This window comes from Dipteris shenzhenensis, chromosome 23, assembly GCF_047967505.1.
Source record: "Dipteris shenzhenensis isolate YYH24624 ecotype China chromosome 23, Dip_SZ_1.0, whole genome shotgun sequence".
NCBI lineage: Eukaryota > Viridiplantae > Streptophyta > Polypodiopsida > Gleicheniales > Dipteridaceae > Dipteris > Dipteris shenzhenensis.
The window spans coordinates 51,392,498-51,406,308 of NC_141618.1; the positions used below are offsets into that span (position 1 = coordinate 51,392,498).

Below are 13,811 nucleotides of genomic sequence, written 5' to 3' on the forward strand. Positions count from 1 at the left end.
AGAGAGAAAGAGGTCAAAAATGAAGAAGAATGTGGAGGGTGGAGAAGAAGATGATGAGGTGGCATATTGAAGCTACAATGGCTAGGGACTCAAGGAGGCTTTGATACCAAATGTTGGAAAGTGGGAGTGAAGGAGGACATCATGGAAGAGAGTGTGGGAACCAAATGGCAAAATGTTCCATTAAGTTGAGAGGAAGTCCTTTCTTTTATAGATTGGGAGAGAGGGTGGCCTAAATCAATGGCACCTCTCCTACATCAAAGGAGGTAGCTCCTAAATCATAGGAACTCCACAATCATAGGCACCACCCCATGTGGGGGCCTTTGCATTACATCATCACCTGTTTCATGGCCTATGGCACTAAGTGTGCCTCTTCTACACACACACACAACCACATGTATGCTAGTGGATGCACACATGCACCTAGCAAGCCCTTGATCACACATATCCCAACAAACATCACCTTCCTTTAAGTTCTTATTGCACAAGTTGTGATCAAACCATTTGTTTTGGCATATCTTCTCCACCTTCATGCCGTAGGTGGCACTTAGCCTTGTCTCATCAAGCTTTTCAAGCTCGATTGACTGCTTGGGAATGGCTACATCGGATATGTAATCTCTAACTGCCACTCCAAGGCTGGGCACAATAAACTCCATGGGCCTTACCGCCTCCACCCCAAATGCGAGACTAAAGAGTGTTCAATTTGTCAACCACCTTGCAAGCTATGCGATACGCCCCACAGTGCGATGGTGAGTTTATGTTCCCAATGGCTGCGGCAGGCTGGCCTCAACCATACATGTCATGATTTGGCACAAGGATTTGTTTGAGCTTTTAGCCTCTCCATTTGCTTAGGAACTATAAGGAACTCACTCATTAGTATTTTAATTGTGTCATTCATGAAGTGTGTCCCTCTGTCACTCACAATCTCGAGTGGGAGGATGAATTGCAACATCACATTCTCGTAGAGGAGCTTTGTGGTGGACCTTGCATCCGCTCTCCTGGTGGCCTTGGCCTCTTCCCATTTAATAAAACGTGGCCACGATAATATAACGGTCCTGAGTTCCCTTCATGGCAAGGTTGACAGGACCCACAAAATTGATTCCCCACTTTTCAAAGGGCTGATTAGTGAGGACCTCGGTCAATGGCATGTAGCCTTTTTTATGAGGCATGGAGACACGTTGGCAAGGATCACAACACTTGATGAACTCGGCTACATCTAAGAAGAGTCTTGGCCACCATAACCCAGTCTGTAATACCTTGTGGGGCATAAGTTTGCCAATGAAGTGGCCACAAGCGATGCCTAAATGAGCTTCCTCTAGTATTTCCATGAATTCATCTTCTCAAATACATCAACACATAATACCATCCTTCCCCATCTGGTGGAGTTTCTCGGCTATAAGTTGGTATGGAGCTACATCCCTGATGAGCTTTCTAGCCCTATCCTTATTGAGTGCTTTGCAGCCCATTTCTTAAGAAGCGTCTGATTTCCCTTGCCCATTCAGGAATTAGATCTACTAAGAATAGTGGGGCATCTAGGACATCATCTTCCACTCCTACAAGCTCTCCATTAGAGATCTGAGACATGTGATCTGCCATGAAGTGCATACGTCCTTTTACTACTATCGTAAAATCAAATTCCAAAAGGATAATCTAATGATACCTTTCATACATGGTTCATTGACTAAGTAGAGGAGGGCTTGGTGATCAACAAAGAAGACAAACTTGTTTGCTAATAGGTAATGCCTAAACTTTTTAACTACATATACCATGGCCTAGCCTTCATGTTCAGTGGTGGTGTAATTCATTTCGGCATTTTTCAACTAGCGACTAGCAAAGTATATGGGATGATCCAAATTAAACTCGTCATCTGTGCCAGTATATCGTGAATTTTGAGGCATCGATGTGGATATGAAACTCTAAGTCCCAATTGGGAACTCACAAAATAGGGGTTGATGCCAAGACCAACTTTAGGGTCTCATAGGATAATTGGCATTCTTTTGTCCAATGGAATATAATCAAAAATTTGTACAGAAAGCGGGCAATCTCTACATAATTATAAATAAATCTATAGTAATAGCTCGTATGCCCGATGATCTGATGTACACCCTTTGCATTGGTGGCTATGGTAACTCGAAAATTAGTTTGATTTTGTTATAATCAGCGGAGATTCTATTTTTGGACACTATGTGTCCGATTGTTATCCCATGTTTTGCCCAAAATTAGCACTTTAAGGGATTTGAGGGAGATTCTTAGAGAAGGGCTTTAGCAGCATCTAGTGTTATGTCCATCGAATCCTCTCCCATTTCCAGGGTAGCCGTATATTGGGTCATTTTTCTCTTTTGCTTGAGTTTAGCATTATGAAACCTGGCCTCTTATATGACCTATCATTTCGTCCATGGCAAGTTCATCTAGCCAAGTGGAGAAAATAATAGCATACAAGGTGGTACCAATGCTCTTGTCCTATTATGAGCTAAAGTGGAAGTTGCATTCTCCACAACACCTGACATAGACGTGGACATAATTTTGGAAAGGGCAAGCCCTTTTTCCAATCCAAATGGCCTTAAATGGCTAGAAGTGAAAAACATTGCTCCCAAGGAAGTTGTGCAATAACTTTGGACAAAGGGTTGCTCTAAGCATGCACTCTGGGCTATAAAATACTACACACATGTATTGATACAAAAGCATGTGCAAATATTTTTACTTCAATTCATGGAAGTACTCATTTTGGTTGCATTCCCATGTTCTTTGCACAACAATTGTATACAAATTTTGAAATGGAGGTAAACTTCTCTAGTAGATCTCCTTATAAGAAATGTCATGTCTCGGATTCAACAAGTATATCAAGTGGAGGTGATTTTGAGAAGTTAAATTTAAATCTTTTATACTTTCAAAACATAGTATCTTATGGAGATATATGCAACAACAGGCACATCTGGTGGTACATCATTTATAGAGCCTGCATTGGTGGATGATATAGGAGGAAATATCACAGTGGAACAACCTAATGAGCTTGAAGAGTTAAATTGTGCAAGTAGGCAAACACCCCCAAATATGACAACACTTATGTTGCCTTCTATGTTGTTGCGCGATGCACTCCAAGAAGTGACTAGTGAAGCTAAAAGGAAGGCTCGAGCACATCAACAAGTGATTGTGCAATTGAATGGTGATATTTCAAATATTTGAAAACAAAATATATCCTTGCAAGAGGAAATTAAAAAATTGAAAACACTAGAGGTTACAGATTTTCAAATAGAAAGATTGGAAACACACTTAAAAGAGCAAGTACTCATAGCACATGAAATTAGGTTGGTCTAGTTAGCTGAGTAGGCTGGACCAGTAAGACTAGTAAGGAGGCATGACCTCAGACCTTGCTTGCTAGGACCCTTTGATCTCTCTATCAAAAATGCCCAGGTCGCCTTTTTTCCTTATCCTCGAAACATCTCATACCATCTTCAATATCCATCTTCGAAGGACTCGATCCTGCCATTTGAACTCAATCCTTTTGGCTTTATCCCACACGCTAACTCATAAATTTTCTTCGGATCCAGTGCGAACTAACAAATTACATTTGAGATATATATCTATTAGTTGCACGAACTCTTCTCCCTGCATTTGGCTTTGATGTTCAATTGCTCTTGAGATCTCAAGGAGATACATGTCCATCATCCCAGGTCCTCCTTCGCTCAATAGAGCATGTGACCTCTTTACAAAGGTCGTTTTCATGACATTTCCTCCAGTTTGCCTTCTTACTTTTTTTCAATTCACTGTAGAAATGGTTCACTATGGGGACTACTTCTTTTCTTATTTTCCTTACTTCAGGGGTTTTCACCCAGCCTTTGACTAAACTCTTGATAGTCACTTGCATCTCTGTCGGTTCTTTTTTTGTATTGAGCTTGTCTAGTTCCTGGCCCATCTCCTTCATTAGTAAATTTTGATCTTGTGTTATTTTCTCCAACTCATATGTTTGTTTGACTGCAAGAGCTTCTCTTTGGAATGCATTTGTCAATATCCTACACATGACAGGATTTTGTTCCAACTCATTAGCTTCTTCCCCATTATAGGAGGCCAACTTTTTAACTATAGCATCTCCGCTCCCGATTTTAGAAAAAGGGGTGGCCGAGGAGTAGGGGTGGAATGAATCATGAGAGAACTTTCATTTCTTCAGTGGGCTTCCATACAAATCTGCGCCAAGAAAATCTCAAATTCAAACGGACGCTTGCGGAAATCAGCAAGAAATCATACTCACATGCCAACCTTACAGAAATTCGTAACGAGAGCTCTCTAGGAAATCATACTCACATGCCCACAACCTTATGCAAATTCGCAACTGTGTAGTAATCATTGAAATAGTGAAGCCCTAGCAGTCCATCGCCACGACTCTTCAAAGCGAGGAAAACATGCGAACCAGACAACCTCTGGCATAGCACGAAAAAAAGTAAATCAAAACGGACATCATCAAAAACTCTGTCGGGCGCAAATTCACCTGTCCTCGTTAGTTAGAAGCCAGAATACAAATGCCTCAAGTGAATAATTACCTGCATTGCAGCAGACGAGCTGCAAAGGAGCGACCGAAATTTCTAGCAGAAAATTTTCGCACAGCCTAACAGCCTAAATATGCAGGCAGTGTGTAAAAAAAACGAGACAAGCTGCAGAGGAGCAGCCGAAATGCCCAGCAGAAAATTATCGCACAGCCTTGCAGCCTAAATATGCAGGTAGTGCGCCAAAGAAACTCCCCAAGCTCTGCCATACCACTTCAATCTCATAAGAAAGTCTGAACGGATACTGGAACCGATAAAACTTGGAAGGATTTCAACCAAGATACATGATGGAGGGATGGAGGAATTTACCATGATCAGAGGATGGAGGGAGAGAGCTGGTGACACTCAAAGATCGACGAGTGAAAGGGAGAGATGATCGACGGGTGGAGGGAGAGAGGTGATCAACGGAAAATTGAAACGATCACGATTTCATCATCGTCATCGTTGGCAATTCATTCAAACGACTCGAAGCTTTCGGATTAGCGGAACTTTGTTAGAAATTTGTTACCTTCGGAGAATGATCGGTGGATTTCTGTTGAACGAGATCAACATCCTGCGAATTCCGTCATCAACAACGACGGGATGAAGATGTCCGACACCGAATTGGCGCTCGATTTTGGCTCAAGAATCGAGGCACATGCACACGCAGCTTTTCGATGCTGGCGAGAACAGTGAAATTTGAGGTTCAACAAACTTCAAATTTGCTTGCTTGTTGACAGATTTCAAGATGATGATGCATGGACTTTTGACATTCAATAAAAGCTTCTTACCTTTGATTGCGCGTGAAGATCGTTCCAACACGAGCTTTCTCCCTGCAAACATGCTCTTCTTATGAAACAAACATCAATTCCATTCAAAGATTAATCTCTAGTTTTTGCACCTCGCATCTGCCAAACATCTAACATCACTTCCACTGAAGATTAATCTTTTATCCCGCATCTGTTCTTTTGCATCAAACATCTCTTCTTTTGAATCTAACATCACTTCCAAGTGTTAAGATTAATCCTTTCTTCGATCGTTTTCCTTCCTCAGTGTGTCTTTTAAAATCGCCTCCTGGCCACATTTCCAGCCTAACATCTTCCTTTCCAACGCATCCCTTGTCCCCAGTGTCACATCTTCATGTTCCAATCCTAGCCCTTGCTGATTCTTCCGTCGTTTTCTTACCCTACTTATTCATCTCTCTCAGAATTCTACTGAAGCCCGTGATCGACATTGCACTACCAGCTCTCTCCCTCCATCCTCCGATCATCGCCCGTGATCGACAATGCGGCACCAACTCTCTCCCTCCATCCTCCGATCATCAATAAATTCCTACATCCCTCCATCATGTCTCTTTGTTGAAATCCTTCCAAGTATCATTGGTTCCAATATCCGTTCAGATTTTCGTATGAGATTGAAGTGGTATGGCAGAGCTTGGGGCTTTTCTTTGATGCACTGCCTGCATATTTAGGCTGCTAAGCTATGCGAAAATTTTCTGCTAGGCTGTGCGAAAATTTCGACGGATGAAAGGGAGATCATGAATGATCGACGGCTGGAGGGAGAGAGGTGCCGGTGCCGAGCAGGTGCTGGTGCTGAGCAGGTGCCGATGCCGAATCAATCATCAAACTTCAAGAGGAAAATGACGAACCTTCCACAATCTTGAGAAGAAGAAGAGGACCTTCCAGAATCCTAAGAAGAAGAGGAAGAGAATGACAAACCTAGAAACAAGCACACGGCTTTAAATGAGGTCCTTAAGCCAAGTGCAAAATCCAACGTTACAAAGGTCGTTGGCCGGCTCAGATTAAATCTCAGCCGTTCGATTAGAAGCAGATTAAACTACTTAACTAAACCGACGAACCAAAGTAGTAGATGAAAATCAATAGAATTTTGATAACTCAGCGTAATGCTCACGCCTTGGATTGCCACAGCCTTATCCACTCCCACTGTCCTAGTGGGCATTATGGAGCGTGCCACTGCACGACAAATGAGATGTTCCACTGATGCTCTTTGTGTGAAATTGCTACTAACGATTTCATAACTTTTTACTGGTGTGCAAATGTCTGATACGTTCCCACACAATGCCCATGCCTACTCAATCTGTAGCATTCCCGCTCATCACTATTCCTTTCAAACCACTTTGAAAATCTCTCCTAGAATCATTTCTGAGTGTTTTGTTGGGATTTTCTATCACACACACCTTAGCAATCACCCGATCTACCTTTCTACAAACTTTAAACCCTAAAAAACACCAAAATCACTCCAAATGACTTTCAACACCTCTCTTTCACTCACACCTTTTTATACTCGAAAACCAACAACTTTTCTCTACAATACTCATCGTTGGGAAATGGGGGGTAATGAGAAAAGCAAATGCAATGCGAAAGCGCACTTAGAACTCCCCGACAACGGCACCAATGGAGTACTCCTACAAGCTACTCTCGGTTGAGAGCAATGCATGCAAATGCTATCCACTAGTGTCACTCTAGTGGCTCCTGGCTTATTGAATCGTGAATCTATACAGAGAAGAAGAGGGAAAGGAGAGGGGAGTGGAGAGGGAAGAGGAGGAAGAGGAGAAGAAGAAGGGAAGAAGAGAAGAGAACACGTTATTCATGAAAGGCACTATGAGGTCACAAGAGACAACTCCATAGAGGAGGAGGAGAGCTTGTATTCTGTGCAACCACTAAGTGAAGACCAAAGTCAACCATTTGGCCTTTTATACATGCCACCTTTTAAAGGGAGGGCCAACCCTAATCTCTATATACCACTCTCTTTCCTCATTCTTTACAATCAACTTGGGCCTATTTGGCTCCAAGGCACAATCCTAGCTCTATGGACTTGCCACTATCCATCAAATGATATCACTAACCAGTGGTAGCACATTGTTAAGCAATCAGTTAACAATGACTTTTCTACCATGTCCTTTAGGCACAACATCTCCTCTTGGATATTTTGGATCATTATTTTTTGATGTTGATGCTTAGTAGATGCATGCTAATAATCATACTCTAAGTGAATAGCTTCTTATTATAAAGTACTTCTTGCAAAATCCCATACATCCTCCTCATGATTTGCTTAGTATAGGAGGAGCTCAAGGTTTGTTCTACTAGTACTTTATAGTTTGCCTTAGTTTTTCCAAGGATGTGCTTTGATTCCCAAATTCTCCCCCCAACTCTAATTTTCTCTAATACTCTCTTACTTAGAATTTTCTTTGGGCTCTTATTTTGTTTAATGATTAAAATTAGTCATTCTTGTCTCCTACTTCAATTCTACTCAAATCTTGAGTAGGGACCTTTTTCCTTTGCTTGTTCTTGCCTCTATTTTATTTACCACCCTTCATCTCCATTCTAATGTATTGCACCACATTTTAACATCATTCTATTTTATTTATCACCTTTTAACATCATTCTAGTCTATTGTACAAATTGGGTTTAAATGGTTGTAGTATAGCTTCACTTCATGCACATATACTTGTTATGTTAGGCAAACTAAGCATGTTAATAATGTTGTGAAATGCATCTAGAATGTTCAAACATTACTCTTTATAAAGCTATATTTTTGTTTCATAAATGGATAGAATTTTAAGAGCTCCGTGGCTAGAATTTGGAGTGTGCCTTCTATGTGTATAAATTTTAAACTTCATGCTCTAGACCAAGCTTGGTCTAGGATGGTGTTAGGTTAGGATGGGAAGAACCACTTTTTCTCCGTGCCCCTTCATTAGGGATTGGAAAGCATGGAATGATAAATGTATCCTTGTCCCCCCTAGACACATGAAATGATGCCATGAATCCTCTCCCCACCTGACCCATCCTTCCTTTAGCACATGGTGGGATGGGAATATGATAGAAATACATTTGAGGGTCTTTGCACCTATGAGGAAATAGAATGTGCATATTTATCCTATAACCTTTCCACCATGTGCTAAGGGTCAAAAGAACTAGGGATGGGTTGGGTGGGGCCAAGGACACATGTCATCATTTCATGCTTCGAATATTTAATAACATGAAAACGGTGGAAGCCCCAAAACCAACCACTTCCTTTGACCCTTAGTAGGGATCCCATTCTCGATCTTGAGGCCAAGGTCCACATGAATCATAAGCCTTGCCAACACATAGTCTGGGTTCACACCACCCACCTAACCATCCTTCAAAAGTGGAATATAGGTTCATCATCTTGCTTGGCCCAATGGGTGAGATGGGCCCAGACAATGACATAAATGGATTGTGTCCACTATATGAAGGCCGCCCATCCTTGAAAGATATGTTCTATGAACTGTGCTAAGAGGTGATGAAACCAGCGCTGCCTCTTCTTCATCCACTATACCAGTCATACGTTCGTGTCATTAAATGGCAACTTGGATGGTAAAACTTGACCGCCAGGTCGTGTGAACTGCCACACCCCGGCGGCCATCCTCTTATTATGTTTTCTCCTCCATAGTAGAGCGGTTGGTGTGAACCTTATCATAGCTGAACGTGCTCCAAAAAATGGCTATTGCCATAAGAGCTAGTCCCCATCTACCTGTTGAATAGGCTTCCCAGTGGATGAGTTCCCTTGGCTGAGAAATCTGAGGCGTGTTGGAGATAGAGGAGCATGGCATACACTGACATTCCCCCAAGACAGGCAACGAGCAGTGGTTGAAGACTTGCAACAATAAGGGTGCAGTGATCAGGTGGAGCATAAACGCATGCTCAAGTATAGCCCTGGAACCCCAGAGTGGGAGTTTCTGGTCGTTGGGGGTGTCCTTGGGCATGCCCTGAGAATAAATTTGTAGCGGGTTGGCAATAGGATGCATGGGCACTCAACAAATGATAGATTTTGTCAGTGGAGTGGGAGTACACCGGTCCATAAACCCATCCTAGATCACTTGGTCTAAAATAAGGGCATGAAAACACGCAAGCACCGCCCCAAGGCAAACTCACAGAATTTACTTCACAAGACTTAGTAGTGAGATCATGGCTAAACACACTGAGATCAGCCACCTAGAATCAAGCGTAAGCTTTTGCAAGACCTGAGATTGAAGGGCACACTCCATTGATCTCTTGGCAGCTCCAATTCATAGGAGTCCCTTGTCGAGTAGCTTATCATGTGGTTTGCTGTGGCATGAAGGTGTCTGGATTGTCTCTTAAGAGGGCAATTGATGGTCAAATACTTCAAAGTTGGAGACCCACTATTTTGAGGCCACTTAGACATCCCCTCTTCCAAAGGCATCTTGCTAGAGCCCTTGCCCCTAATGAATAAATTCCTATCCTAAACCCAATTAGTCCCAAGACCCTTTCTCAAGAGCGAGCACATCTTTGCAAGAGCTTTGCATATCTTCAGCCGTAAGGTTGCTCTTTCATTCGTGTTTCCTTGGCGCACCTCAGCTCTTACCCGTGTTCGTCGTGAAAATGGACGATTCTGGGAGTGCTGCTGCGATGGACATGGACGGCGACAACGACACTGTCGACTACCTCGGCGATTCCATTGCGGATGTCAAGCCCTTGGACCTCGATTTTTTTAATAGCTTTGAAGATGATTTCGATGACTCAGACATTGCCTAGGTATTTCTTGGTTCTCTTTCTGCAATGTGACAACTAGTATATCTTGTTTCTGGAATTGTACCGTGCTGTATCTTTTGAGCCTCCGAATTGTCCTTTCCCAAGGAAATAAAGTATCGTTTGCAAGTCAAAGGAATCGTGTAGTATTCAGACCTGTTTTAAAAAAACGGTCGCGTGGAGGGTATATCTAAAACGACATGGCAATGAGCAATGCCGCCTGCCAAATGTATCGCTTGGTGAGATTTATTGTTGTGACATAGGATGTTTAGAACAACTCTTTAAATATTTGAAAAAGTGGACAATGCCTAAGATGATCTAGGTGTGTCTGGGCCTTTCACTAGTTATGCATTCTATGATTTAGGTGTTTGGGACTGGTTTTTGTGATCTAGGCATGTTTAGGACTTATCTTGCATTTGGAGAATTAAATATTCCCCTGAGATGATGTATGTTGTTGTAATCCACAAGTAGGCTTATGTGAAGTTTGGGAAGGACATGGTATGGATATTGTACATTGCAAACATCTAATTTGCTATCTAATCAAACATGGTAACCAATGTTGTCATACTTCTTATTAAAGTTTTTTTTCAATGGCTACTTTTAATTCCATATGGGAAAGGACAGACGGGAGTAGTCATTAGGGTGATTTTCCATGTTGACACATGCGTCTAGGACGAAATGCAAAGGGTTCTCACCTCAGCACATTGGCCATTTTCGAGAGAGAGAGAAAAAAAGTCATATTAACGTCCACGGGAGGCTTCAGGGGCCTATGGGACAAAAAGCAATATGTCAAAATGACTTACAACATCTGGATAGACTAGAGAGTCGAGGAGTGCACATGGACTCGAGGTTATTATAGCACACATCTAAAATCAGGTCCTATCATAAAATGGCCTTCATTACATCAGTTTAAGACTGAGGGTCTTTGGGTTTATAATTGAAGTCTCTCATTAATGCCAATCCATCTCGGTAGACTGCCCATTTTCCAGCTTTGCATGCATCCTTCACTTTAGTGAGTTCAACATTCCTTTGTTTGAGCTTACTTGGAGTTAGCTCCTCAGATATCCATACCCTTGTACCCTTCAGCTTATTTGTTTGTCGGAGAATCTTGACTCTCCTGCCCTCCCCTTGAAATACACTTGTGCGTATGTACCTGTTTGAGTGATACATCTAATATCATTTTCATCCCAATCAACTTGTGGTATCTGTGAATTTTTCCACTTGTGTGTATCCTTCTTCAATCCTATGTAGCCCTCCAATGTGTATTTTCCTGTTATGTGCTGTAGCTTCCTGCTCTTTGACTTCTGTGTAAAGGTCTACTTTATTGATGTTGTTACTGTTGGAGATAAGTGCACACTAAGTGTACTATTTCCCTAGTCTACATTTGTCTAGTCTAGTCTAGTCTAGTCTTTGTGTCTTGAGTGTGTGCCATGTGGCACCTCTACAATTATCCCATAAGCACTCTTGCTTTATGTCTTGTACTTTGGCCCATATATTCATGGGTCACATCATTGCAATCTATCTATCTAGCTTGTGTCTTGTCTACACTCTTCTCAAGGTACTTCTTTGTCTTTCAATCTTGTTCTTATTTTACTTCTAGTTTTCTAGTTTCTAGTTCTTGCTTTTATATTCCTACATGGTATCAGAGCCATGTAGATCCCTCTTCTCTCCCCTCAGTCTGCTGTAGCCATGGCCGCCTCTTCTCAGATCTCTGCCCCGCTCAGCTGGTCGCCATCATCTCCGAACGGGCTGCTCCTGTCTGCCCTGCCACTCTCTGCGCCACAGCTTCTCTCTGCCAGATCTGCGCGCCAGATCTGCACGCCATTGCACTGTCAGATCTGCTGTGCAGTTCCGCTCTTTGCCAGATCTGCACGTGTGGCGCTCTGTTCGTACCGTACGTTTGCCGTGTGTTGGCCGTCTTCGTTGGCCGTACGTACCTGCACCCGTTGTACCAGCGCTGTACCTGTGAGCTGCCGTTCCTGTTCAGGTTGCCTCTACTGCTGCAGATCTGCCCGCCATTTCTGCCCCGATTTCGTGAGCTGAAGGAGCTGCCCACGACTTTCTGAAGCTGCTGCCCGTACCTTTTCTGTTCGAAACAAAGGAGGAGTTGGGAGCACAAGGACTCTAGTCTAGAGATAGCCAGCAGATAGGAGAAGGACCTTGTGGTAAGATCAGAGGACCACATCATTGGTGGGACTCTGGATCTGTCTCTTTTGTATTGTGTCCATAGTTTTGGACGGAAATATGTGTATTTTGGTGGTTTCTCTATCTGGCCGGTTCATTGTCTATTGATGAGTCTGCACATCTATTGAATGCACATAAGTAAAGAAGTTTGTGATTCCACACCCACACCGCACACTGTGTGAGCTCCTGGGCATTACTATAAGTCCGCTGCATGTACCCTCTGTTGGGCCATTTCTAACAAAAAGAACCTCTAAAAAGAACCCTTTGATGTGGAGAACTCATATCAAGCCCTTTAATATTCCTCATTACCAACATAGTCATACACCTAACATCGTATGGAAACCTAAAGTTATGTTACGAGGTTGTCCTAGCTCTCCTGCAATCTCACATGTCGTTCGTGAGTTGCCTCCCTCACTTCCTCTTCCTCCACTTCCCCCTCCTTTAGTTCCTTTAACTTCCTCAGTTCCAAGAGTTTTTGACTTCTCGAGACTATAAAAGAAGACTACTCTACCTAGATAGATTAATGTCTCTGGGTCTTTTTTTAATAAAAGTTTAATGTCAAAGTTATTTTTAAACTTCAATACACCTTGGAAAACTTCTCTTTTGAGGATTTGAATCTAAATAAGCTCCATTATATACAACTTAAAACTTCGTTGGATCGCTTCTTAAAAGTAAAAGCTTCCTTTCAAAGCAAAGAAGTCTATCTAAATAAGGAACTCTTGATGTGTATTTTTACTTCTCCCTCACTTGACAAGATAGGCTTAAACTCAATTTTGAAGTCTCTTGAAGTAATGGATTCTCTCCCTTATTTTGTGGGAAGAATTTGGAAGCATCCAGTAGTAGCTTGGAAGCATGTAAAAACTTTAGGACAAAAGGCTTTCAACTATGGAGAGATAGGTAAAAGGCTTTCAGAGCATTCAAAATCTTCTATCCTTAGAGAACCTTGTTGTTGTAAAAGTAAGAGATTCCAAAGCTTTATTGATGTTGATTTAGGACATGTAGTCACAGCTGATACCTCAATTTTGCTTTCTAGTAACTTAAGAGACCTTTTCATGAAAGACACGAAATTTCGATTGTACTCTTTTAAAGAGTCTTGCCTTTTAAAAGCTATCGATAAGGGAATCTCAAAGTTTGTTTTGCAATTAGAAGAATGTTTAGGAGTTCAAAATATCTTATCAGAATGGAAAGGGAAGATTTTGAAGAAAGTTGCTTTGAAACTAGAAGAAGTCCCTCCGGTTAATTGCACAAAGCAAAGTAACCATCTTTCTAAAGAAGATGAAACTCTTCTTCGAAAATTCCATAGGAATTTTGTCATTTCTTATATGGACAAATGTTCTAATAACTTTTTTTTAATTTGCAAAAAGTTTTACTTAGAATGTTTTTTGAGAGAAGTGAACTTGCTTGTCAAAACTTACGCCCCTGCCTTAGTTTCTCAAAAGGATTTGATCTCAAAACATCAGAGTTTTTGCAAGTCTTCTGGGTTTGTTTGCAATCCAAGTATACCTTTTCTTTGTGCTGCTTGAAAGTTTCACAAAACTCCCAAAAAGCCAAGATTTATTGTAGCTGCTTGTGAGACTACTTT

General features: G+C 41.9%; 1 protein-coding gene across 2 annotated transcripts in view; it reads left to right on the forward strand.

Moving 5' to 3' along the window:
• The first annotated feature begins 9,627 nt into the window (after positions 1-9,627).
• LOC147887514 (small acidic protein 1-like) overlaps positions 9,628-13,811 on the forward strand; it is a 39,198-nt gene continuing 35,014 nt past the window's right edge. The window contains exons 1-2 of one of the 2 annotated variants that reach the window (XM_087394857.1): positions 9,628-9,832; positions 9,875-10,051. In XM_087394857.1, the coding sequence (XP_087250983.1) occupies positions 9,899-10,051 (153 nt within the window). In that variant the 5' untranslated portion in view covers positions 9,628-9,832; positions 9,875-9,898. Of the gene's footprint in view, positions 9,838-9,874; positions 10,052-13,811 lie in introns of both variants that reach the window. The other variant, XM_087394856.1, reaches the window with a different exon arrangement.